The sequence below is a fragment of the Eublepharis macularius genome, chromosome 11, assembly GCF_028583425.1.
Source record: "Eublepharis macularius isolate TG4126 chromosome 11, MPM_Emac_v1.0, whole genome shotgun sequence".
NCBI lineage: Eukaryota > Metazoa > Chordata > Lepidosauria > Squamata > Eublepharidae > Eublepharis > Eublepharis macularius.
In genome coordinates, this window is record NC_072800.1 from 38,599,166 (window position 1) to 38,626,161 (window position 26,996).

A 26,996-nucleotide genomic window follows, 5' to 3' on the forward strand; every position below is an offset into this window, starting at 1 on the left:
CTTCTAGATGCAGCATATTGCATTATCTACTTTAATGGTTTCATGTTCTTTTACTCAGCTGTGTTCTTTCTCTCACAGATATTAGTTATTTATTTCCCAGTTGGGTTAAGATTAAAACAATTGAACTAATAAGACTACATAACCATGCTTGCACTGTGTTTGCAATAAAACATTTGATATTTCACTGATGCTGTGAATGTGGATTGTCCAAAATTTCAGTGGTAAAAGATGGCAGCTCTCACACATATCTATATCCTGCCAGCCAATCTAATTGCTAACTAGTTCTACAAAAAGATTTCATTTTTAAAAAGTAGAAAAATCTTTTCCTTCTCAACAAGTCATTGTTTTTTAGTATACAACCTTCACATACTAAGGTACTTATCTAGTTAAGTGATTGCCCTCCCCACACAGTCACCTATTATAAAAACAGCAAAATCAGGTCATTCATAAACAAAGAAAAGGTCTCATAGAAGAGTCCCCAAGTATGCAAAAGATTTTGTAAACCAAAGGGAAAAAATCCTCAAAATGCTATGATGAAAAGAAATTATGATTGAGGACACCTGTAAAGTTGAAAGCAGCTGAGGGAGGGAGGGGGAAGACAAATTATCCTGCTCACGCCCTTGATTGCTTCTAGACTCCAGGAGGGGATTGACCCTCTGATTGTATATTTAATCATAGCAAATATAAATATTACCTTTTAGTTAGAGTTACCGATCCTCTGGTGAGGACGGGGGACTCCCCACTCCCAGCTTCTCCCCAGCTTCCTCCCGACTCACCTGACCAGAGGAGGGGAAAGGCGAGGGAATGGGCCTCCTGAGTGCGCTCCCAGCACTCATCCGTGCCACCCTGGGAGCGCATGCGTGTTTTGTGAGAGCATAAAGGCATCCATAAGGAAAGTTCCTGCCCTCTCCCAGTGGGTGAGTAAGGGGACCTGGCAACCCTACTTTTAGCTGACTTTTTCATTCCAGAGTTTCATATAGATGACATGTGGTTATAATCAGGGCCGGCATGCCCATTGAGGCCAGGTAGGCGGTGGCCTCAGGGCGCGGGGTGCCAGAGAGGGCACCAGAGGAGGCACAGGGGGCAGGAGCACGTGCTATGGACCTGCAGCCTCCTAGCCCTCCCGCCCCAAGCCGCCGCCGCCACCAGAACACTACCCTGGCCGGGCTCAGCAGCGGCAGGCAAGCATCTGCGGCGGTGCATGGAAACCGAGCAGGAGAGCTCGGAGACCACCTGTGCGCCGTCCCAGCCGCCCGCCACAGCAATTGGGCTGGCGGTGCACCCGTGCCTGTGATGACATCATCACACAGGGCGGTGCGTGTGTACGTGCGCACACGGGCGTTTGGTCAGCTGGCTGGCCGCAGGCACCGAAAGCCCTGGTGCTGCTGCTTATAATAAGCCTGATGGGTTCAAATGAACCTGTATCCTAAGTAATGGAAAGGAGACTCATTGCATGCTTGAGTACCAGTGCAATGGTATTTAAGCTATTCTGATTTGATCAGAATAAGAGCCTGTGAACACGAGCTAATAGGAAAGGGGGGAAGGGAGACAACAAGGCTTACCATTTGCCCGCTTCTGGCAGGCAATCTCAATGTAATTTCTCTGTCGCCCACCAGTGCTCCAATCAGCAGGAGGAGAAAAATCAATAAAATAAGGCTAATAACAGAGATGGTTGTTGTGGGTTTTCCGGGCTGTATTGCCGTGGTCTTGGCATTGTAGTTCCTGACGTTTCGCCAGCAGCTGTGGCTGGCATCTTCAGAGGTGTAGCACCAAAAGACAGAGATCTCTCAGTGTCACAGTGTGGAAAAGATGTAGGTTATTTGTATCTACTCAGGAGGGGTGGGGTTTTACCACAGAGTCTTGCAATTCCTAGAGCAACCTGTTATCACTTTCAGATAGAGATCAGTTCTCCTGGAGAAAATGGCTGTTTGGGAAGGTGGACTCTGTGGCATTATATCACACTGAGGTCCCTCATCTTTCCAAACTCCACTCTCCCCAGCCACACCCTCAAAACCTCCAAGAATTTCCTAACCCAGAATTGGTAACCCTATTCCTCCCCCTTCAACAGAGTTCAGTGATGGGGGGACACATTTCAAGGTCCCCTAACAGACATGCAAAAATAAATAAGAATAAAGACTCAATCACCTCTCAGATTGACTCATTCTTACCCAAACTGCACTGCTAAGCACAACCCAGTATAACCTGTCTGCTTGGAAGCACAAAAAGCTTGTGTCTGAGATCTAAATACACCCAACAGAGACCTACTAATCATTTCTAAATGCCTGCTGCTGGTACAGAGAAGAGGATTGGCATCAGGATCAACGACTTTGACTTTCCTGAAGCTATTGACTGTACAACCAAGTGGGGAAATCCCAGTCTCCCAAATGACCTTTGTATATTTTTCTCTCTAAATTGCTGGAGGGCATTGAGCAGAATAGTAATGAATGGGAGGTCAAAATCGGAGACAGTTAAAAGAACAGGGGCAGGAGAAAATTTTTCTAGTTCCCATACTTTATCTGATGCATTTTTATTCTCCTGTGTGAACATCTACAAGGACTGGTCAGATAAAAGCACTAGAAATTGGTCAGGAAAGAGAGAAGGAAGTATCAATGATCCTCATCTGTAGTAATCTATTTAATTTTATCCTAATACAATTTCAAGAAGCTCCTATTCAATAATCAGTCATCACAGTTATATGACTGTGAGACTGTGTCTCACTTTGTTTATGACACAAAGGCATAGATCACAAAAATAATATCTATATTTTTTCATTGTTTTCCAAGTCTGTCCTAATTAGAATTGTTATTCTAACAAAGCAACAATAAGCCCTTTCCTCTTATGAATTTACTATCTCATGTAGTTCTGGGTTGTAAAACTGGGCATGTTTATTCTTTGCTTATATACACTGGGACATAAATGAAAATGCCCTTCCTAATATAGCACTTAATATATATAATATAGCACTTGTAAGAACAGTAGCAGAGTAAGGCATGACACCCTACCCCCAAATATTCTATTTTTAAAATAAAATTTTACAGGTATGTTTCCTAAATATAAGTAATTTCATCCTTAAATATCAGAATAATGATATTCTCTGTCAAAGCTCTTGGCTGCATTCAGGATAATTTCAGGATGAGCATTTGTGGAGAATGTTTGTGAGAAACATTTTACTCATTTGGTAGAACTGATACTACAATGTACATGTTGATGTCATCAAAACCCATTAAGCCAAATAAACATCTAACAGAAATTACTGAAATATATGGGAAGGTAAAATATTAGAAAAGTTTATCCTAAGCACAATTGCACCTTCTAACAGTACAATCGTAGGCAAAGTTACTCCAGGTAACTAAATACAACAGGTGGGAATGAACATTAACAAGAATCATTGATTTCAATGGGCTTAGACTGGAGTAACTCTGTTTAGGATTGCACCGTAAGTCATTTGAAGTTATTGGACTTAGAAGGGTGTAACTCTGCTTAGGATGGCACTGTAAGAGTCTCTTTACACAAGACATCTTACATGGGGATGCTCAGGTAACTTACTTTCTGTGTTAAAAGGCTTTTGGTATGTTTACTGTGCTGACAACTCAGAACATAGTATATATTTCGTTTACAACTTATGGGGATTTTAAAAAACTTCACTGGACAATATTATTTGGTTTCGTAAAGTAAAAAATACATCCTTTGGTCCAGAATCTAATAACAATGCCATATATAGGACAAATAGGAGAAGTGCATCTTTAAGGAGATGGATTGGTCACACAAAGCAGTATGAATAGATTTAGCATGGTTATGGCTCAGCTCCCTTGGACTGAATCTTGTTGCTATGTCTCACTAATGTTCCAGTTAAAAATATAATTAAAAAGCAGGTTAGAATGAGTTAATCACATTCATATTTCTAAAATATATGTTGAGAGAGTTATAAACGTTGGAGGACCCAGATAAATGAAAAGAAGAGTATCACCACCAATAAAAAAAATGTACCATTCTGCAAGGTTTCAACAATATTTTGCCAAGACTGCACAGGTGGGTTTGACATTAAAAAAGTGTTCAGCTCTAAAGTGCTTGATCATTATGATTCAGTTTTTAAAATAATTGTATTTACACACTTGAAAATCACTCGGGGAGTTCAACAGGGTTGAAATTTTCATTTCAATGTTATTGAAAGGTCTGAAAAATCCAAAGGAGTGTTCTACTTAATTTCATAGAAATAAGAATTAAAAAATATAAGTGGTAGCACTGAATCAATCTGTGCTCCATGATTACCCTAGATTTTCCTAGCTATTTTTTAAAGTCTGCATTATTTTCTGTTCTGCTCACAAAAACCAAAGATGTAGCAGAGCAACAAAATTAAGAGAGCAATCCTAAGCATGTCTACTCAGAAGTAAGTCCCATTGTATTCAGTGGGGTTTACTCCCAGAATAGTGCTCCTTGGAATGTAGCCATCTCAAAATGAGAATGCTTTTCTCTGGAATATTGTATCTTACTAAATTCAACAGGTGGGAATGAAGAGTAACAAGAATCACTGTCAATATCTCACTATTCACAGATTTGCTTACAGTAACAAAAATTATGACCAACGTAATTGGACAAAAGGCATTACATTAGAAGGTATTCAAGATGCTGCTATGGTTGTATTTGAACATAAAATGATTGGCTGCTATTAAGAAATGAAGAATCATCTTGGGTACTAAAACATAATAAGGAAAAAAATCCTCAGATAAATGACTAATTATATGAATATGTATTGAGACTATGATTAATTTATTATCTATGTAAATGGATGAGTCTTTAAAAGAAGAGTTGATAGATGTAAGCCTTACAGTTTAGGGATACCATGCTACCCACTCTCCAATGCAGGAAGCAAATAGGCAATTATTTCTTCTTTGCACACATTAGACGGATAGTCTGATATACAGATTTTAATAATACATTTAATAACTACATTCCAGCTGAGCCTAGGGGTTATACCGGATCCAATATTACTACTGGAGAACTAAGTTAATGCAGCTGCAAAAAATATTTTCTTCCAACTTAGTTTAGCTTGGAAGATGGCCCCCTACCTTGATTTGGATGATCTGGTCACCTGGATCCAGGCCACGGTAACATCAATTAGATGACTGTAATGTACTCTATATAAGTCTCCCCTCAAAGTCAACTTGGATACTCCCGTTGGTGCAGAACACTGCATTTCGGTTATTAGCAGGAGCTAGGTGAAGTATAAATATTACTCCTGTTTTTCAAGGTTCGAGTCCAGTAGTACCTTTAAAAACCAACAAAGGGTATAAACTTTCAAGATCCAAGCTCCCTTTGTCAGAATTTAATCTTGAAAGCTTATACCCTGGCAACTCTTTGTGGGTTTTAATGGTACTACTGCTCTCAAACCTTGCTCATCTGCTCCAAACCAACATGGCTACCCACCTGAAACTCCCATTTTGCAGTCACTCCATTTGCTGCTCATCAGTTTCTGGGTTCAGTTCATGGCATTGGCTATCACATACAAAGTCCTCCATGGCCTTGGAGTCTCTGCAGGACTGCCTCTCCCCCCAGCTCTGCTACAACAGCTTTGGTCATCTGATCAGGGCCTCCTGCAGGAGCCACCCAGCAAATGGGCAAGATCAACAACTGCCTGTAACTGCCTGCAGACGTGCATTCCCTTTTGTGGTCCCCACCTTCTGAAATGGCACGCTTGAAGAGGTCAGGAAAGCTCCCACTGTTAGGGAATACGGATGTACTGTAGCAGAACAGTTCAGAAAGAAACCTTGAGGAAGGGAAAGGGAATGTGGATATTACCGTGTATAGTATGCACTCTCTGTTTCTCTATGTATTATCCTACTGTGTAATCTCTGCATTATTTAACATGTCATATTAATACTTATGTTTTCTTTCAACTTTGTTTCAGATTTCTGCAAACCTAATTCTACTGCACGGTTTATTGGATGTCCCATCCTGTTGATTGTATTGACTTACACTGTGTAAAGTGCCTTGATTTCAGTGAGAAAGATTGACTAGAAATAATGTAAATTGAAAAAAATATATACTAAACTGGATTGGAAGCTCCTCATGGACTTTATTTCTGAATTAAAAGGAAGAAAGCAGCTGCTGCGCAGATCTCTGGAAAAGCTCAAGCATAGAAGAAATCTTCCTCAGCATCTCCGCAGTCCCTAGTCTCTCCATGCAACTCTCCCCCAATATCTTTAACTAGATGTTAACTAGGTGTTAACCTTAGTGTTTAAAGCCCTTCACAGACTGAGACCTGCATACCTACGGGACCGCCTCTTCCATTATGTCTCCTGCAGGGTGTTACACTCTGCAGACAAGCAACTCCTGGTGGTCCCTGGCCCAAAGGACATCTGTCTGGCCTCGACCAAGGCCAAGGCTTTTTCTGCCCTGGCCCTGGCCTGGTGGAACGCTCTCCCGCTGGAGATCTGGGCCCTGCGGGACCTGTTACAGTTCCGCAGGGCCTGTAAAACAGAGATGTTCTGCCGGGCCTTTGGCTGAGTGCCAGTGGGTGTCCTCCTTTCTCCATCTAAGACCACCACTTTTTCTGGGACTGCCCTCAGCCATCTGCTATGCCCATATATGGACTCCCAATATTTGTTTAAACAGCCTGCTCCTGGACTATTTTAATGACTTTTAAAAAATTATTATTGATTTTATGGTTTTGTGACTTTTAATGTATTTTTTTAATGTTGTTAGTCGCCCTGAGCCCATCTGTAGGGAGGGCTGGGTATAAATAAATAAATAAATAAATAAATAAATAAATAAATAAATAAATAAATAAATAAATAAATAAATAAATAAATAAATAAATAAATAAATAAATAAATGTAGAAAGAGGTTCCCAAAGTGAAGGAATATCTACTGGAGAACATTTACCGTTCTCCAGCTTACCCTTTGCTTCCTTCACAGAGTTGCATCCTATCATTCTGTTCAGCTAAACGTGGAGCCTTCATGCAGAGGAAGAAGCTTCAATATGGAGGAAGAGCCTCTCCCACTGGAAGAAAGCTCCTACCTGAGCTTGGACAGTGGTGGAAAGTGTTGTCAAGCCATAGCTGACTTATGGTAATCCCTGCTGGGGTTTTCAAGGCAAGAGACTAACAGAGGTGGTTTGCCATTGCCTGCCTCTGCACAGCAACCCTAGTCTTCCTTGGTGGTCCCTCATTCAATTACTAATTAAAGCTGATCCTGCTAAGTTTCTGAGATCTGACAAGATCGGGCTTGTCTGGGTTATCCAGATCAAGGCACCTAAGCCTTAGTTTCTCATTTAGAAAGAGCTGCCACAAAGATACATTAGACAATGATTATACAGTGTTGTGTGAATTAAAAAAATCCTAGATAAATATTAAGCAGTAATATTATGCATAAAAGTATAATGAATATTAGCACATCATGCAAGCCAAGTACTAAGTACTATTCAGTACTATTCATCTCTAGTATATTCAGTACATATAGTGCAATGTGCTAACCCTCAAGGTACAATGGCATTGTGTCGCAAATAACTTTCTACCTCTGTGCTGTTTATTGATCTAAACTTCAGAGCAATCCAGGATAGATGACATGATGGGCAGCCATGGTAGATAAACATGGATTTATAGACTGTTTAAAATAAAAAGTTGTAGACCCTACAGAGTTGTCATTAGCAAGTGCTATATAAATCTGTCTACAAAGGGCTTTCTGTGGCAGTCTATCTTATCAAGGCCTTCTTGGGCAGACTTGATTCAGCCCATTCTTAAAATAATAAACCATAAAGGCTCTAAAAAGAGACTTTCTAGTGGTCTTGGATCACTAGCATAACAAAGCATAATGACCCCTCTGAGGCTATGTCAATCTCCCACGTCAGCTGCTGCCACACTGACACTTACTATATGCTAAAAATAATGGTGAAATTTGTTTTAGAAGTTGGAACAGTGCATGGTAACCACATCGCAAAAGTGAACAACTTGCATGCTTTTGAGAATGCTTTCCTTGTTTGTTTTATCAGTTCACTGCGGTGGGACTAATATATGCTCCCCCCAAGACGTACCTGCCAACATTACCAAACCATATACTAATTTAAAGATGGCAATGTGGTTTAAAACCACACATCACATATGAAAACCACCAATGGTCAGCTGTTTTAAAATTTAGAAAAACACCCAAATAAAATAAAAAGCCTTACCCCTCTCCAAATTTTTGGTTGCAATGGCATTGCAGATTTACACTGTTATGATCCAATTAGGACATTTCAAGGCTTTTCTTAACTTCAGAATGAACAAGCTTTAATTAATAATGGCTTTTAAGAATGTGAAGAGTTTGAACAACCAGATTTAACCAAGTGGCTCAAATGGCTCAATGTGTTACTAATATTCAAGAGAAAAAAAGACAATGAAGCTTGATCTCCACCCCCACCACCCCCGCCCACCCTCTTTCCTCACTCATGCAAAGCACATATGGAGTTACTTTGTGTCTGGAACACGGAAAGGGTAAGGGACCTTTCATACCTAAATATTTAGAAGGGAAGCAATGAGGGGAAGCAAATGAAAATTAACCTATTCTAATGGCCTTGTGGGAAATGACTGGAAAACCATAATAAATCTTGCCTCTTGTCATAACAGAGACAGAGAACAGGACTTGTAAATATGAGCAGGCCTAACCTGCTTCCCTCAGGCACAAACTTGGGCCTGAATACTTACTTCCTTATTTCATATTCCTAAACCATAACATCAAAAAGATTAGTAATAGCCTATAGGGTGGATATACTGATTGTAAAATTCCTTTTCAGATAATAGGCTCTACAAAATCAGGTGTTACTTTGTCATTTCCTGGTGAGGTATGTCCTCTAGGTCTTGCAGTATCCAGTCAAGAACATGGGGAGTATTTCTGCATAAGTAGCAGTATTCCCCCCCCATGCCAATAATGGGAAGTCCACAGCATCACCAAGCTCAGGAAGGTCTAGCAAAACTATGCTCACCTGAGGGCTGAACTCTTTGCATTTCTAGAGTCAGGGAATGGAAGCAGCAGAAAGCAAACTTCTGATCATCCAAACTAGATCTATGCAGACACATTCCCAAATTATGTGTAAAGCATAAAGCTGAGAGAAGTAGATGATTCCTGCCTCCTGTCATTCCTCTAGCCTCTTCTGACAGTGGTTCTTATGACGGCATAAGAAGCTGAGATGGGTAACTTTGCTTCCTTCTCGCTTCTCATTTATTTATGCTATTTATCATCCACCTTTCTCACTGAGATTCAAGGCGAATTACACAGTGTAGGTCAATACAATCAATGGCTGGGACATCCAATAAACATTCAATAAACAATACAAATACTGTAAGATTGCAGAAATTTGAAAATAAGCAGAAATCAGATACAGAAATGAAAATAATGCTGAACCAAAGCATAAGCAAATTGATATGACATATTACATGATGCAGAACTATCCAGTAGGGTACTTATAGCAACAGACAGTACACAGTTGTATAGTCTACAGTCCCTATTCCTTTCCAGCACATCTCTCTGAGCCATTTTCTTACAGCACAGTTCTATTACCTATGTAAAAAAGCTCTCCTGTCCTGAATAATTCAGTTTTTCAGTTTGAGGAAAGTGATGAAACTGGGAGCTTTCCTGATCTCTTCAGGCAGACCATTCCATAAGCTGGGGGCCACCACAGAGAATGCACGTGTATGAGAAGCCACTGATTTTGCCCATGTGCAGGGTGGCACAAACAGAGGGCCCAGAGCAGCAAAGCTGCTGTGGCAGGACATAGAAAGAGAGGGGGTCCTGTAGACATGAGAGTCCAAGGCTAAGAATGGCCTTTGATAGTCAAAACCTTGAACTGAGCCCAGTAAGATGGGTAGCCACTAGCCAATGTAGTGACTGCAGAATGGGAGTAATATGCATGCTTTGCCTAGCTCCTGATAATAATCAAACTATGGCATTCTTTGCACTGATTTCAAGGGAAGACCTATGTTGAGTGCTTTATAGTAGTTTCATCTTAATGTTACCGTGGCATTGATCCAGGTGGCCAGATCAGCTGTGTCTAGGTAGGGGGGGCATCTTTCAGGCTAAACTAAGTTTGGAGAAGGCATTTTTGGCAGCTGCATTAAGTTGTAGCAGTATTGGATCCAATATAACCCCTAGGCTCGTAATCAAGTCTGCAAGGGTCAACTGAAGCGGACCGCGCAATGTCTTTCACTATCTCCGCCTTCATAAGCTGTGTCTAGATTCAGTTTCAGTTTATTCATTTTCAGCCATTTGACTACAGGTGTCAGGTGGTGGCTTAAAGGCCTCTACTGCATCACCAAGGAATTTGGATAGTGAGATATGCAGTTAGGCATCATCCTCATACTGATCCAATTCCAAAGCTATGAAAAATTTCTCCTAAAGGCTTTACTTAGAGGTTGAAGAACATGGGAGATAAGATTGTACCCTGTGAAACCCCACAAGATAGTTCTCATATTGAATCTAAAAAAGGGGTACTTTCTATTTTATAAGTATTGCAACTTAGAATAGTATTTTGACTTGTGTGTGCATATCTACTGAGTAAAAGACTGCAATCTTCAACCCATTTATGAGGAATACCTGTATTTTTCTAGTTTAGTAAAACTAGTACTGCTCATAAAATTAGCTGAATGTGCAAATGTACTCCTGTAGGCTGGGTTCTCCCTGTAGTTTTAGAAGGATGACCATAAGGCAATCCATGGGAGGTTTGTATAGTTTTTCATTGCAGCCTGTTTACTGTGTCTTTATCCACAGTAATATCACAACTTCACAAGCAATCCTAAACAGAGTCACATCCTTCTAAACTCGTTAACTTTAAGGGTGGACTTGGAAAGGTGAAACACATTCAGTCTCTTTTATTCTGATCTTTTAAATCACAGGAAGGTCTATCCAATTCTGAGGAAATTATTTCAGGTAATTGCGACTCACCTCTCCTTCCCTTGGCCATGGCCTCCCATTCTGTGTGTACTTGCTTTGATTCTGTCGTTTCTTTTGCCCTCCATCTGCAAATTTGCACAGCAAAGGCTCTGTTGGGGCTATGAAGGAAAAAAAAAGTCTGCATTAACGGCACCCAAAAAAAGTAATCAAACCAGCAATTGAAATGTTTTGTAATGTTAACCTTTTGTAGTTAAATCTTTGGGTATGTGCGTGTGTTATTTTTAGCCCTGGCAGTTCTTACCTTTTTTTTTTTTTACAAATACTGTCAGATCTTTAAAAAATGGAACCAACAATGAAAAAATAAACAAACGATGCAGAGAAATCAACAGAGGGAGGTTTATAAAATTATGAAAAGCGGATAATAAAACTTTTTCACACTCCATAACACCAGAACTCAAAGTCATCCCAACCAACCTCAGATACACCATCGTTTTGTTGGTTAGTTTTTATACTAAATGTTATTGTGAGCTGTTTTGGGGTTCCTTTGGATAGCAAAGCAGTAGATTCAGGACAGTCAGAAGGAAGAACTTCTCCACATAATGCATAAGCTAAATTGGGAAGTTTGCTTCCACATGATGTATAATGGCCACTAGTCCGGATAGCTTTAAAGAGGAGATAGACTAATTCACAAAGGATATTACTATCAAGATCTATTTGCCATGAAATCAATACGGAACCTTCATGTAACGAAGTATAATTCCAAAGGACAAACAACAAGAAGAACTGTTGTCCCATTTGTGTACTTCTTCTAGGCCACTATTTGAAACAAGATGCCTGACTAGACAGAACCTCGGTCCAATGTAGCAGGGCCAGGGTTGCCATTCCCCTGCTAGTGGAGGTGAATCTACCTCCCTCAGCTGCTGCCCTTGCACTTACCTGGCTGGTGGGGGGAAATGGAGTATAAATGGGGACACAAACTAGATACATTATTTTTAGTGCGACCAGGCAGTGCCAAGTTGTGCCAGGGCTAGAGACGGGCACAAACTAAAATACAAATCTAAGTTTGTTACAAACCGGGCCAGTTTGTGGTTCGTGAACTGGCAGTTCGTGGGAGCTCATTTCTCATGAACCGTGATGAATTTTAGCCTGGTTTGTTTGGTATGTATTTTGGTGCATCACTGCAGACAGCCTGGTGCCAATCAAGCAGTTGCCTAGGCAACGGCGGATGGGCTCTTTGCAGACTTTCTGCTGACTCAGAAGTGACATTTTCATGAACCAAACGAACTGGTTCGTGAACTGGGGCAAGTTTGTGAAAGTTCGTGGTTTGTGAAACATGACGAACCACGAACTGCACGGTTCAGAATTTTCCCAGTTCGTGTCCATCTCTAGCCAGGGCCAATTCAGTAAAAATTAGCCCAAAATGTCAGAAATGATATAATCATCCCAAAATGTGGCACATGTGCATACAAGTTAGTCCATTTTGCCCCTTGGTTCCTGCAGCCCCCTCCCCTATTTTACCTTGGGAGGATGTTACATATTCACAACTGACATTAGTGAAAGAATAAACATTGCTGCTCTTTGGATGGCAAGCCCATTTTAGTAATCTTTTCACTCTTTTTGAGTCTCAGTATGCTATGCTTAGTCATTTGAGCATGTTAAATAGATCAAGTAGATGAAAGAAGAATTTTGTCAAACAATAAAATTAGCTTATTTCCCCCTATTAAATCCTTAAAACTTAATACAGCTGGCACATGGTCTGCCTCATGCTCTCAAGGTGAGATGCTAGTCTTTCATCATGAAACTGACTATTTAGTTGGTGCATCACTATTCTAATGAATGTTCATAAAGCTGTAAGGAAAAGTTTTGTATGAAAGACTACCAACAGGGGGGAAAAACAGAAAAAAATCATTCTGTCAAATTTTGATCTATTTAAAATATTTTTTAATTGTCAGATTTTACAAAACTGTGTATAATATCCAAAATCCACTCCCATTGTATGTCTGTCTCTATGTTTCAATTTGAGAGTTTTACCAAACAGGTACTAAGATCAATGATAACCCCATTAAACTGAATGGAAGAGAAAATCTCTGAGTCCAAAATATTGTGAGAGTCTAATGACATGCCATAGTGGTTACAGTGTGGAACTTGGATCTGGGTGGGGGACTAGGTTCAAATCCCCACTCTGCCACTGAAACTTGCTGGGTGACCTTGGGCCAGTCACACCCTCTCAGCTTAACCTACCTCACGGGGTTGTTGTGAGAATAAAATGGAGGAAAGAAGAACAATGTGAGCTGCTTTGGGTACCATAAGGAGAAAGGTAGAATAAATAAATTAATTATATAAATACTCTTGAAAATATAACAACTGCATTACATTGATGCTAATATTAAGATAACAATATGATAACCTTCCAGTGTTTATACCTCCAAGGAGTTAAAATATGGTGGGATTTTTTTGTTTTTGTTTTACAAATTACGCTTTACAAATAAACAAAGGTAAAATATCAGGGTCTAAGATGCCTCTTACATAAATGGCCAGTGAATAACATAACATGTGCTTTATGCTACAGCAGCAGTTATATTGTAGGAGATTTTTAAACAGAAAGAACAAGTGTTCAAACAAATATACTAAATAATGAAGAGATGTTAGCCTTTCAGTAATAGGGGTTTTTTTTTAGTAGGAAGCACTGGACAAACTCAAAAGAACATGAACCAGAAAGAGACCAGGAAAGGAACTCTAACAGAACGCCAGCAGCAACTGATAGGACAGAAGTCCATTTTAACGAAAGCACAATCAAAAGGAAGCTCACCTAAACAAGACTACAACCAAAATGGAAAGAAAATGAACGGTGCAATCCTAAACAGTTTCACTTTTCTAAGACCATTCATTTCAGTGGATTTAATTACTGTGCTTTGGATTGCACTGTAGGTGATCTCCAAGAAGACAAGAATGGTATCAAAAGAAGGCTACCTCCAGGAAAATGCAGCCATATGGGAGAAACAATCCAGGAAAATAACAGCTATGGGTTAGTACCAAGAACTTTGTTGTGAATGTAATATGCTTAAATGGCACATTATGCCTACCATGTATATAGAATTATAAGGCAGATTAATCCGAGGGGGGGGGAGCATTGAGGGACCCAACTAGCCCTTTAACTAACATATTTTGCACTTATGTCAATTTAAGCCCAAGTTACTCCAGCATGGATCCTGGCAGTGGCCCACCAGGCTGGTATGCTGGCAGTGCCTAGATGTGGTCAACTGCCAGTGGCTCTTAGATGTAAACCTGTGCACCAACATGGGAGTGGCCAGGCTGGGGGTGGGTGGTCTGGAAGTTAGTTAGTTAGTTCTTATGCTGTTCCAGGCTGGGTAATGCCCCCAAACACTGGCAGACAGTTACATCACAAAAAAAGATAGTAAAGCCCATAGGCGTCCATGTAAAGAGAAAAGTCACACACTCGGCGTGGCTCTGTCTGGAGGAACACAGGATGCTGACTACAGCTATAACTAATCCCCTTGTGCCCTGGTGGCAGCCAAGCCCCCTCCCCAGCACCCAGTCATGCACCACATCTTATATAAACCCTGGGCAGAGTGCCCATGAATTCGGTAAGCAGGGCACGAGTTCTGCCTCAGAGCTCCTAGCTGTGAAGACTTAAGAGCACGAGGCACCTTGGTGGCAGGTTAGTGTTAGGGGCATATGCGGACAGGGGCAGGAAGGCACACTAAAGAGAGATCCCACATGGAGTCATAATGTGGGTGGCTCTGGATAGAGTAAATGAATAGGATTGCCAGCCCCCCCCCCTTATCTGAAAAATGGGGGAAGGGGTGGTTGGTAGGCTGGCAGGGAGCCATAATCCACATTCCTTACATGTGTGCTCTGGAGGCCCCACTGACACCTAGTTGAAAACTAGAAGCTACATGGTCTAAGTATCATTGCAGCCTCTGCAGCACGCACATACATCATTTCACCACATGTTGTGTTGGCTCCAGTCTGCCCCCCCTGCTGGCCAGGTGAGTAGGGACAGGGGGCAAAAGTTGGGAGCAGTGGATTCCCTACTCTCACCATGGGGCTGGCATCCCTATAAATGGAGCAGGGCAGAGCCAGAAACTGGACCACTCTTCTCAGCCAGAGAGGGGCATGACATAGAAATTGAGGCAGGAGGACCATGTGGATACTTGAACTGAGATGGGAGAAAATTATGCCCCCACAAGCCTTCTGAAATAGTAGCTAAGGGAGTTCATCATAAGAGACAGATTGCCAAGGACTCTTGTAATTTGCCTGAAACCTCACTTAAAAACAAGCAGTATATTGTGGTGATCACGGGTTCTTATGCAGATCCTGAAAGAAATAACTGAAACTGGCCTGCAGGATCCTGGAAGATAAAATTATGCTGTTTCTGTAATGCTGCAATCCCACTAAATTCAGTGGGTCTTACTTCTGAATAAACATGCATAGGAACTGGCTGCCTTTCATCTAGATGCAGGAAGCAGTTTTGAAACTTATATGATATCTAAGATTTTGATGTGTATATGGACTTTGGTACCAACATCACAGACTAACAGATAACACAAAGTACACTATTTATTTTTCTCAATATTTGTGCTTTTTAATACTTAACAAACCTTCATGCACTAAGTCAACATTTTGGTACTTATTTATTTGGGATAAGAAACGTAAGCTCATTTATACTTACACTAATGTTTCTCATCAAAGACAGAAGCTTGACTAGAACAACTGGGTTGAATGTAGAGTAGCATTACAACCAAAACAAGGTCGCTGTTTTTCTGGAGATGTGATTTTTATCTCAGTATATATATATCAGTTTCTTATGTTATGGCCATGAAAACTAGCCCTCTGGAGCTTTTGAGTTTCTTATCTGAAACTCTGAAACAGAGAGTATCAGATTTAGCTCAGTATTAAGTGCCAGTATGCAATAATCACTGTAGTTAAAAGGTAAGGTGTACACACACACACAATATAAATATATTATGTATATGTGCATATGTATGTCCGTATATTAGAGATGGACAGGAACCAGGAAAATGGCAGTTCGTGGTGGTTTATGTTTCATCGCATTTCACAAACAGAACCATGAACTTTCACGAACTTGCCCTGGTTCATGAACCGGTTTGTTCAGTTTGAGAAAATGTCACTTCTGGGTTAGTGGAAGGACTGCAGAGAGCCCATCCCCCCGTTGTCTAGAAAACTGATTGATTGGCGCCAGGCCATCTGCAGTGACAAACCGAAATATGAACCAAATGAACCAGGCTAAAATTTGTCACAGTTTGTGAGAAATGAGCTCACATGAACCGCTGGTTTGCAAACTCGGTTTGTGACAAACTTTGGTTCGTAATTTGGTTTGTGCCCATCTCTAGTGTATATATCTATATATCTATATCTATATAGGTAGATATAGATATATAAGAAAAAGACCAGATTCATAGAAGTCAGAGGGCAATGAAACTTCTCAATTTGAACTACTGTCATGCTGCTGATAAAAATGAGTCAACCTAGGTAAGACAACACAATGTTGCACTTTTACAAGTTTGACTGAAAGGACTGTGAAGGAAAAGGAGTTTGCTAGGGCCCTCTAAATTTGCTTGTCTCTGCAAGATTGATTTTAAAAATTCTGGAACCTTAGCAAACAAGGAGTGAAGTTTTGCAGACTTACAGGGCAGGAGCAGAGTGATAGATTATTTATTATTTATTTAGAAGATTTTATTTAGCCCAATCATGGCCACCAAGGTAGCTAACAACTCAAAACAGAGTAGTATAAAATGCATCATAAAACAAATTGAAAAACAGGATTAAAATACATACACACACTCGCACACACACATTACAAACTGGCCATTTATATTGAGTAGGGAGGAGAGATGACTGAAGGAACACCAGAAGAAAGATTTGAGCAGAAGACAGCAAGAAAAGCGGACAGACAAATGTCTCTGAGGAAGGAGTTCTACAATCGTGGTGCCACAATCAAGGCCCTCTCACAGGTTGCCACCTGCCTAAACTCAGAAAGCTGGGTCACCCAAAGCAGGGCCCCAGAAGATGACCCCAGTGGTCAAGCAAGTTCATATGGGAGTGTCTGGTGCTCAAGGTATGCTACTCCCAGACTCTAGGGGGCTTTAAAGGTCAACACAAGCACCTTGATTTGGACCTTGAAACAAACTGGGAGCCAGTGAAGATAAGCCAAGACTGGATTGATATGGGCCCTATGACACACTCCTGTCAGCATCCTGGCTGCAGCATTCTGTACCAACTGAAGTTTCCAAATATTTTTCCAGAGCAACCCTAGCTAGGGTTGCCAACTCTAGATTATGATATTCCTTGATATTTGGGTCTGGAGCTGGGGAAAGTAAGGTTTGGGAAGGGACCTCAGCAGGGTATAAACCATACACTCCATCCTCCAAAGCAGTCATTTTCTCCAGGGGATCAGATATCTGTAGTCTGGAGATCAGCAATAATTCTGGGAGATGTCCAGACCTCACCTGGAGACTTTTTAAAGTGCTACACACACCATTCACTAATTACATCCAAAATAATTTATATATTGTGATGACCAACATCAGAAAGTGCAAAGTGCTTACAATAAATAACAATGTACAATGATCAATAAATATGACATTCACATCTAACAAATATCAATATTCCATAGCAATTATAACAATATGAATATCACTTTAAGGCAACTGGCCAAAGATTGGGAGTCCAAAGAATCTTAAATAGTCTCTGTATAATATGCAGTAACAATTCTTCCTTTGTATTAATCAGAAGCAGAATCCAGACGGAGGAGTGTCCACGTGGCGCCCAACTCCCAGCTGGAAGCAGACTCTGGCGGACCCCCACACCTTGCCTTGGAGAGGTTCCCAAATGGAATAGAAAAGGTGTGCTTGACCGGATGTACTATTCCACTTAGGGATTACTTGACACACAGCTCTGCTGGAGTCATATATGTTATAAAACCTTTAGTGCAACACTTCTTAAATAAACATAACAACCCGACAGAATTTAGGTTTTCAGTGTTGCAGATGCTAACAACCTCCATAGCCACTGATTTACAACGTGAATTGCTGTGCAGGGAATCCTGTTGGATTTTTGAGCTAGATACTGTTTTTCCTAATGGTTTAAATGAGGTGCTGGATTGGTCCTGTTATATATGAATCTTTGGTTGTACATTAAATTCAGTTTCAGCCTTTATTGGATTGTGTTATTGGTTGTTTCTCTGTTCCTTAAAGATTTAAATCAGGTACTAGCTGGATTCTGGGATGCATGATTCTTTGGTTGTACATTAATTTTGGCTGCAGCTTTCATTGAATTGTGGTATTAAGGGTTGCTTCTTCTTCTTCTTCTTCTTATCATAGTTGCCTTAAAGTGACATTCATAGTGTTATAATTGCTTATGGAATATTGTTATTTGTTGGATGAGAACATATTGTAATATTTATTGATCATTGTACATTGTTATTTATTATAAGCACATTGCACTTTCTGATGTTGGTCATCACAATATATAAATTAATTTGGATGTAATTAGTGAATGGTGTATGTAGAACTTTTAAAAGTTCTGAGCAAGTTCTGAGCAAGTATCTCCTTATCTGGTATACTCCGCAGTACCCTTGTGTTAGTTTGTCTCACCTGGAGACTAACAACTCTAGGGTTGCCAGGTCGCCTTAATTTGCGAGTGGGAGGGGGAGATCTACCACTCACTTTTTTTGAGTCTTCACGCATGTGTGAAGTGCTTGCACACTTCCAGTGCAGGCACAATGACATAACTCCAGGAAGTGATGTCATCACACCCATGAGGAGCATGTCCACTGTGCGCTGGCCCAGAAGGGTTTTTTTGCCTTCTGAGGCTGTTCTCCGGGGCCTTTTTCCACTGCTGTCCAGATGAGTAGTGGCGGGTGAGTAGGGGCGGGGGGCAGAGGCTGGGAGTGGGGGATCCCCTGCCCCCACCATGGACTGGTAGCCCTACCCAAGCCCCATGTAGTGCATTGCAGTAATCTAATCTTGATGTTACCAGGAATGCACCGTGGTGGCCAGATCTTTTCAGCCTAGGAAAGGCCACAGCTGGCTAAGCAGTCAACGCTTGTAAAAAGCATCCTAGTCACAGCTACCCCCTGCGTATCAAATCACCCATCCAGAAGAGCAGACACCTTAATTCTCAGGTCAGCAGCACTTCCATTGTGCCAGGATTTACAATTTTTCAGTTCAGGGCCAAAGATTCAAATTCTGTGCCTGAAAGAATGTGCCCATCTCCCACTAATATAAGGATCTGCCAGGCTTCTTAACTAGAAGCAAAATGGCAATCAAAAATGCCTTTTACAACTGGTCTTGTTAAATGCATCCTGACTTTATACATTACTGATTGTACCTGAGCAATGCATGATTGTAATATCTAAAAGAAAAAATAAACTCGTACTTGGTACAGTTCTCTGACCTCTGCTAACAAAGTCATAAGTTACTTTATTTGAATGAAAAATGATGCCATATTATTTTACTGGTATGCTATTATGGAAGAGAAACAAAGTCAGTTTTCATCAAATGGTACCAGAAGAGTTTAAATGATTCCATGGACTTTAATTTACAACCCAAGATCAGATACCAATGGCCTGTGCTGCTTTCTAGTTCACATCTAATGGAAGTAAAATGAATTTCTAGTAAGAGGTGACCCTACAAGCACTTGTGGTCAACCATTCTACAGTTCAGTGTTCTCTTTAATGCTCTCCTGAGGGGGAAAAATAGCTGAAAATGTAAGCTTTTTATCCTACAAAAATACCTCATTGTTTCTATGTATTTTATCCTTCTAATAGCTTTTGGTATCGATCAACATACAATTATCCTATGAGAGATCATGTAGCGCTTAAGCTGGTAATGTTCAAACTGAAACAGAAAATGATTTTTGACTCACCTGATATGGGATATTTAATGTAGGCACTTAAGAAAGCATTTCTGCAAACAATAATACCATCACATCCATTTCCTTCCTGTCTAATATTATGGGAACTAGATCGCTAAAGGTGGGGGGAACCACATGTGTTTTCAATATAAATCAAGGGATTTATCAAGCATCTTTGTTAATAAAGGGTGATTTCATCCCTTAAGTATTTATAATTGATGTATATAAACAAAATTTTTGCTAATGAAGATGGTTCGGACAATTTTGCAATCATTTGCAACATTTATACAGTTAGGGCCAGAAAAGCATATGAAATCTAATGTAAACTGAGCAAGGAATAAAAGCATGGCATTTTCTGATCCATTTATTTATTTACAACAGGCACATATATTTTGGTACTGTACTAGGTCTTTTTATACAAGAAATGTTTGTAAAATCAAAACAGAGGGAGAGGGTTCTACAATCTTGGTGCCACAGCCTATTTCAGAAAATCTGGGTCAACATCCAGTTGTCAGAGGTGTTGAAATTAAAGGTGGGAAGGGGAATGGCAGAGCTTCTGTCCCAAGTTTCTTAGTATTCAGTTTTGACAACAGACAGATAAGCAGAGACAAGAAGTCTTCAAGCGTAGGTGCAGATTCCATTAAGGACAAAAAGTTTAATAGAGAGGAAAACTACCTGGGTCCACTTAAATTATGAGCAATTCATTTCTTCTCATTTTTGTGACTGAAAGCAACCAACACCCCACTAATTGCTTTTTCATATTTTGGTCTGCTAACAGAAAGGAATTAATCTATTGAATTATTCTAGAGATAACAAATAATAAATGAAGACTTTCATAATTGTATGTCACAGATAGTAGAATCAAATTCTGTAAGAAGAAAAAAGTACATAATCAAAGGGATCAAGGTTGAGTTATGGAACTGGAAGTCCTCATTGTTACAGGTAAAACATATGGGCAGAAGGACAAATACCAGACTGCAAGGAAACAATTAAGAAAGGGAGAAATACAGGGTAGTAGGATGAAGGAAGAAAACAGGATATTGATCAACTATTCAAATTTAAGTAAACTTTAATATAGTCTGTTGTGGAGATGAGCTGCTGCACACCAATCTCTCACATGTGGAAGATCTATAGGTGTAATCCTTACAATTAAAGGTTTCTACTGTTGTTGTTTATTAATAGTCTGCCTTTCTCACTGGAACTCAAGGTAGATTTCAGTTATTTATTTATTTATTTATTTATTTATAGTCCACCTTTCTCACTGAGACTCAAGGCAGATTACACAGTACAAGCTTAGTATAATAAGTATCAAGTACATTTCCATACAGTTCCAAGGACATTTCCATAAACAATGCCATAGGGTAAATTGATACAAGTTTAAAAAGACATAGCGGTAGCAAGAATCCAATACAAAGTAGAAGAAAATACTGGAACAGAACATAATCACTTTGAGGATTGACATTAGGCAACATAAAGCACAGGTAGTACATAGGAGTACATATTTAAAACAACAGATAATATGTAAGGCAACCAGGGCCGGCGCGCCCATAGAGGCCAGGTAGGCGGTGGCCTCGGGCGCGCAGGCATTGGAGGGGCGCCAGAGGGGGTGTTGGGGGCGGAGGTGCAGGCGCGTGCAGCAAAGCTGGCATGACTGGGCTGCAGCTACTGCTGCAGCCAGCCAGCCAGCTCCGCGCTGCCACCGCCGCCACCACACACCCCAGCCAGGCACAGCCTCCGGGCACTGCCCCAGCAGCGGCTCGCGGCTTGTGCGCCCAGCTGGGGTGAGTGGCGGCGGCGGCACAGAGCTGGCTGGCTGGCTGCAGCAGCTCTGCTGCGTGCTCCTCCACCCCAGCCAGGCGCAGAAGCCATGAGCTGTTGCTGGGACGGCGCACGGAGCAGCCTCCACGCGCCGGCCAGCAGCAGCTTGAAGCGTCTGTGCTCGGGGCTCCGCGAGCTGCCCAGCCCCCCTGCAGCACGTGATGACATCTGTGATGATGTCATCACACAGTCCGTGGTGTGCGCGTGCGTGCAGAGCGCGCACACGCTGCCTCGGGCGCCAGAACCTCTGGCACCGGCCCTGAAGGCAACATAATGGTGAAGTCTATGGTCCCTAACTCATTAGCAAAGCATCTGAGACCCCATCCCTACAATACAGCCCTGCCATTCAAGTAAAAAGCCTTTTTGAATAATTCAGTTTTGCATTGTCTGCAGAAAGCCAGAAGAGTGGGGGCTCTCCTGACTTCCTCAGGCAGGCCATTCCACAGGGTGGGGGTCATCACAGAGAAAGCCCATGTATGGGCTGCTGTTGATTTCGCCCATGGGCAGCCTGACATCTGCAGGAGACCCTGTTCAGATGAGCGAAGCTGCTGCAGAGTAACATGGGGGAGAGGTGGTCCCGCAGGTATGCCGGACCAAGGCCATGAAGAGCTTTATATGTAATAACCAATATCTTGAACTGAGCATGGTAACTGATAGGTAGCCAATGGAGTGACTGTAGGATGGGACTGACGCTCCTGCTCCTGCTCACTCCTGATAACAGTTGAGCTGCAGCATTTTTCACCAACTGGAGCCTCCTAGTTAACTTAGACAGGAGACCTATGTATAATGCATTACAATAGTCAAGCCTTGATATTACCATAGTATGGATCCAGGTGGCCAGGTCGGCCGTGTTGAGATAAGAGGCCATCTTCCAGGCAAGAGTGAGTTTGTAAAAAGAATTTTTTGCCGCTGCCTTAACTTGTTTTTCTAGTAGTAGCGCTGGATCCAGTATAACTCCTAGGATCTTATCCAAGTCAGCGAGGGTCAAACAAACTCCACGGAAGTGGAGAGTACAATATCCTTCAAGATTTCTGCCTTCCCAACAAGCATCGCTTCAGTCTTGTCTGCGTTCAATTTCAGTTTGTTGTTTTTCAACCATTTCACCGCAGCTGTCAGGCAGAGATCTAAGATTTCTACTGCATCCTGAGGGGACCTAGATAGCGAGCTACAGAGTTGGGTGTCATCTGCATATTGGTGACAACCAACTCCATTGCTGCAAATGAGATCTCCTAAAGGCTTTACATAGAGGTTGAATGGGAGATAAGATTGTGCCCTGCGAAACCACACAAGATAGTTCTCGTTCTGGAGATAGCTGATCTCCAGTGGCCACCCTCTGATTCCGTTCTATGAGAAGCGATTTAAACCAGGCCAAGGAACATCCTCTGATGTCCACTTGTTTCTAAATGCCTCAACAGGATGCATGGTCTACTGTGTCAAAGGCTGCAGATAGATCCAGGAGGAGCAATAAGGAGGCATGGCCTTTGTCTATATTAAGATGGAGATCATCCACTAATGCTACAATAGCTGTTTCTGTCCCATGCCCTGGTCTGAATCCTGACTGGAAAGGGTCCCGAGCGCTAGAGTTATCCAAGAAGGTCTGGAGTTGGTCAGCTACTGCTCTCTCACTCACTTTCCCAGAAAGGGCAGATTAGAGACTGGGCAATAATTGGCCACATCATTTTTATCTAGGGATGGTTTTTTAAGTAGCGGACAGATAACAGCTTGTTTGAGCTGCCAGGGAAAGCTGCCCTGAGTGAGCAATTGATTTACAATAGACCTCAGTGTTTCACTTATGTGGTCCTTGATGTTAACAGCCAGGATGGGCACGGATTGAGCGCACAAGTAGTGGCTTTCATGGACATCAGGATCCTGTTAAGATCTGTCGTTGTAATTGGTTCAAGGCAGTCCAAATGTAAGCTGGATGGTGTATTAAGCATTTCTTCTATCTCGTTTGCATTGCAGCTTGCATCTAGATTAGAGCATATTTGTGCTATTTTATAACTTTTTATCACTCACTTAACATCAGAGAATCACAAAAGCACAATTCCTGTCAAAAACACTTTATTTCTTGAACAGCTTTAGGATACACAGCAGGGGAGCACACCAAAGGGCATGATAGAAGTGTACTACACAAAATAATACAACCCACTTCACCGTTTTTGACAGCAGTTGTGTTTGTGTGATTCTCTGATGTGAAGTGAGTTGTGTTATTTTTATGTAGTACACTGCTTTCATGCCCTGTTGTGCCTTCCTACTGTGTAACCTAAAGCAGTTAAGGAAATAAAGTGCTTTTGACAGCAATATTTTGGGGTGATTCTCTGATGTTAAGTGAGTTGTGTTATTTTTGTGTAAGATACTGTTGCCATGCCCTTTGGTGCGCCCCCCTGCTGTGTATCCTAAAGCTGTTCAAGAAATAAAGTGTTTTTGACAGGAATTGTGCTTTGTGATTCTCTGATGTTAAGTGAGTTGTGTTAATTTTTCTGTGTGGGGGACTGCTGGTGTAATGTGTCATAATGCTTTGCCTACTTGTACTTTAAAAGGGAGAAAATAATTTTTAAAAAACTTTATTTTGTGTTGTTCGTGTTTTATTCTTTGTTGTGCAGTTGGTTCCCATCATAGGGAACAATGGGGCTGGCTGGCCAGCCATCTCTGTAGGTGGTGGGGAATTTGAGGGAGGGTGTCTGTGGTTCAGGTGCTCTTTCACAGGGACCAGCTGGCACTCAGAAGTGTGCCCACCATTGTGGCACCCCTGGGCTGTGCAGAATTGCCCAGGGAAAGAGAGTTTAGAAGTTCCCAGCATAGGGAACAAAGGGAGAGGGCTGGCCTTTGCCAGCCTGTTCCTGGGGTTATGGGTGTGGGGCAGGTGGGGGTGGATTTGGGTCTGTGAGGGGCTAATGTGGGGATTTGGGTCTGTGTGTGGCAGCTGGGGGGGAATTGGGTTTGTGTGGGGCTGTAAGGGGTGGACTTTAGGGGCTGAGAGGACCTACTTGGGGAGGCCATGAAATGGCCCCCCCAAGTGGGAGCAGGCTGAGCCTTGGTGGGGGGTGGGAGGAAGGGTGGGAGAAGGGCCCCTGAGGGTAAGGGGGCATTTTGCATGCAAAATGCCACCCCTGGCAAAGGAAGCCTGCTTCTTCATTTTTTCCCCATAGGAAATAATGAAGAAGATGAGCAGCAGCATGCTAACAATATGCTGCTCCTTCGCTTTCTTATGGGAGGATAGGGGGACCTGCTTTGGGGGGCCATAACATGGCCCCCCAAAGTCCAATCGGTCTGAAACTTGGGGTTTTTTTAGAGAGGGGTTAGAGGAAGGTCCCCACCAATTTTGGGCTGATTCGGTGGGAAAATGCCTCCCCCAGACGTCCGGGAAGACGGAGGCATTTTCCCATTGAAAAAGCCGAAAGCCGAAAGCCGAAACGGCTGGCCGTTTCGGCTTTCGGCTTATTCGAAAGAGATTCTTCTTTCGGCTTTCGGCTTTAGCCGAAATTTTTTGGCTTGCACACCCCTAGTTAAGACCCATTTATTCTATGGTGGTGATTTTTTTTTAATGCACATATATTAGTAGTCATTCGTTAGTGAACAAGCTCACATAGGATCAGAACATACTCATATGAACTAATGTCAACTGGTAAATTAACTTGTGAATTGATTTGTTCAAACATCATAAACTATGAGCAAGCATAATGGATTATATCAGAGAGTCTAGCACAAACAGATCTCTTTGGTTTAAAGGTAACTGGTAGCTATATTGGAAAGGCAATAACAAGTGCCTCCCAAATACTTGTCAATCTGGACTGTGAAAGTCCCTTCATATAAAATACAGATATCCACATTTAAGCAATAAAGGGTCACATGCTAGACCTTTCCAAGAATAAGAAAGTGGCTTTCCAACACAAATCTGCCACATTTGGTTTTGGGAATGGGGAAGGGGGGGAAGATGTCTGAAAAGGTCTATGACATTTGAAGAGCCAACTTGTGATTTGGAAAATAGTATACCAAATGGAAGAAGACTTTGCCAGGTCATCAATATATTTTCCAATAAGCCATAAAGGTAGCTTTCAAAGTACCTGAAGAAAATCAGTCACAAAGAAGAAAGATAAATCTACCAACCTATACTTATACAGCTTGATGAATGGATTGAATCAACAACAGCCAATGAAGGGAAACAAATTAACAGCATAGCTATTATTTGGTTAGTCCTCTCTTGTGAAACCAAAAACGTTTCAAGAATTAATTACAATGTAGTTATGGTAATTAAAAAAATAATCTGAAAAAATAGCAGGTGTTCTTCTCTGGCAAATTCGCACTTCACACTGCAATTCCCTTGACTACTTTATCAAGATCACACACACAAAACTGTATTATTAAGATCAAATCACTATATGTTGGTGGTCTAGGCTTTCCCTCTCCCTCCAGGTTAAACACTGGCAGATACATTCAACTAGTTTTTCAGAACATTGTTTCATTTTAACATGTATTTTTCTTCCAAAGTCTCTACATGTTTGGAAAGGTGAGGCTCCAGCTAAATACCATTTAGTGATCTATCAGCAATGCCAGCAATGTGGAATTGCAATTTATTCAGATGTCCTTCCCAGTGTAGGAGAAAGAAATAACCTGACATGCTAACAGACAGGTTTCTATTTAAACAAAAAAGGAAGGACGGGGGGAAAGGCTTTAAGAAATAGCCTCTTAAAACCATGTTTTTGACTTCCCTCTTTGAATTCCCCTGACAAAAGTAATGAGAGAGGTGACAGGAAACCCAATATTAATTCTGCAAGTTCTAACTAGATGTGCTGGATGATCTAAATGTAAGGAATGGAAGAGGAATGCAGAGCAAATAGGCAATTATTTGGAGTAAAAGAATTCTATGCCTGATGATGAGCTGCCCATTTCGGCTCTCTAGTATTGGTTCTGCAGAGACTGTAATCTTGTATGGTGATGCCTGCATTCAATCTTAATGCCTGATATTGAGTGATGGGAAGCTATAGGGATTCATGTGAGATTCACTGTTAATGGGTTTAACTCAATCGGTACGCCTGCCTTGGATATTTCATAAGTATAAAGCCTATTCTATGCGACGAGAACAACATCCAATCAATGTGCATGAGGTTGATCTCTGCTGTTAATAAGGTGCTCTTTCCCCCTGTCCTTTTTGTTTTAATATTTTGCTCCTTTCGCTATCTACCAAATACAAAAACTCTCTATAGAGACTTAGCTTTAGAGGAAAAAGATAATAGCAGAGCAAGCCTGTTCAAAGACTAATCAGAACTGTGGTAGGAATGAACTATGACACACAAAATTTCTGACAGCATGAAAGGGAAGTCCTTGATATGCACTATGGTTGGATGATGTTTATTAGATAATGGAGCCTGACAGTGAGCAGAGCTCAACTTGAGAAACAGAACTTTCCAGCCTTCCTCGCT

At 41.4% G+C, this 26,996-nt stretch overlaps 1 protein-coding gene across 1 annotated transcript in view; it reads right to left on the reverse strand.

The window, feature by feature from the left end:
• The window catches only part of RBMS3 (RNA binding motif single stranded interacting protein 3), a 1,028,342-nt gene that overhangs the window by 124,086 nt on the left and 877,260 nt on the right, over positions 1–26,996 (reverse strand). The window contains exon 9 of the mRNA XM_054991036.1: positions 10,912–11,018. Within this exon, the coding sequence (XP_054847011.1) occupies positions 10,912–11,018 (107 nt within the window). The remainder of the gene's footprint in view (positions 1–10,911; positions 11,019–26,996) is intronic.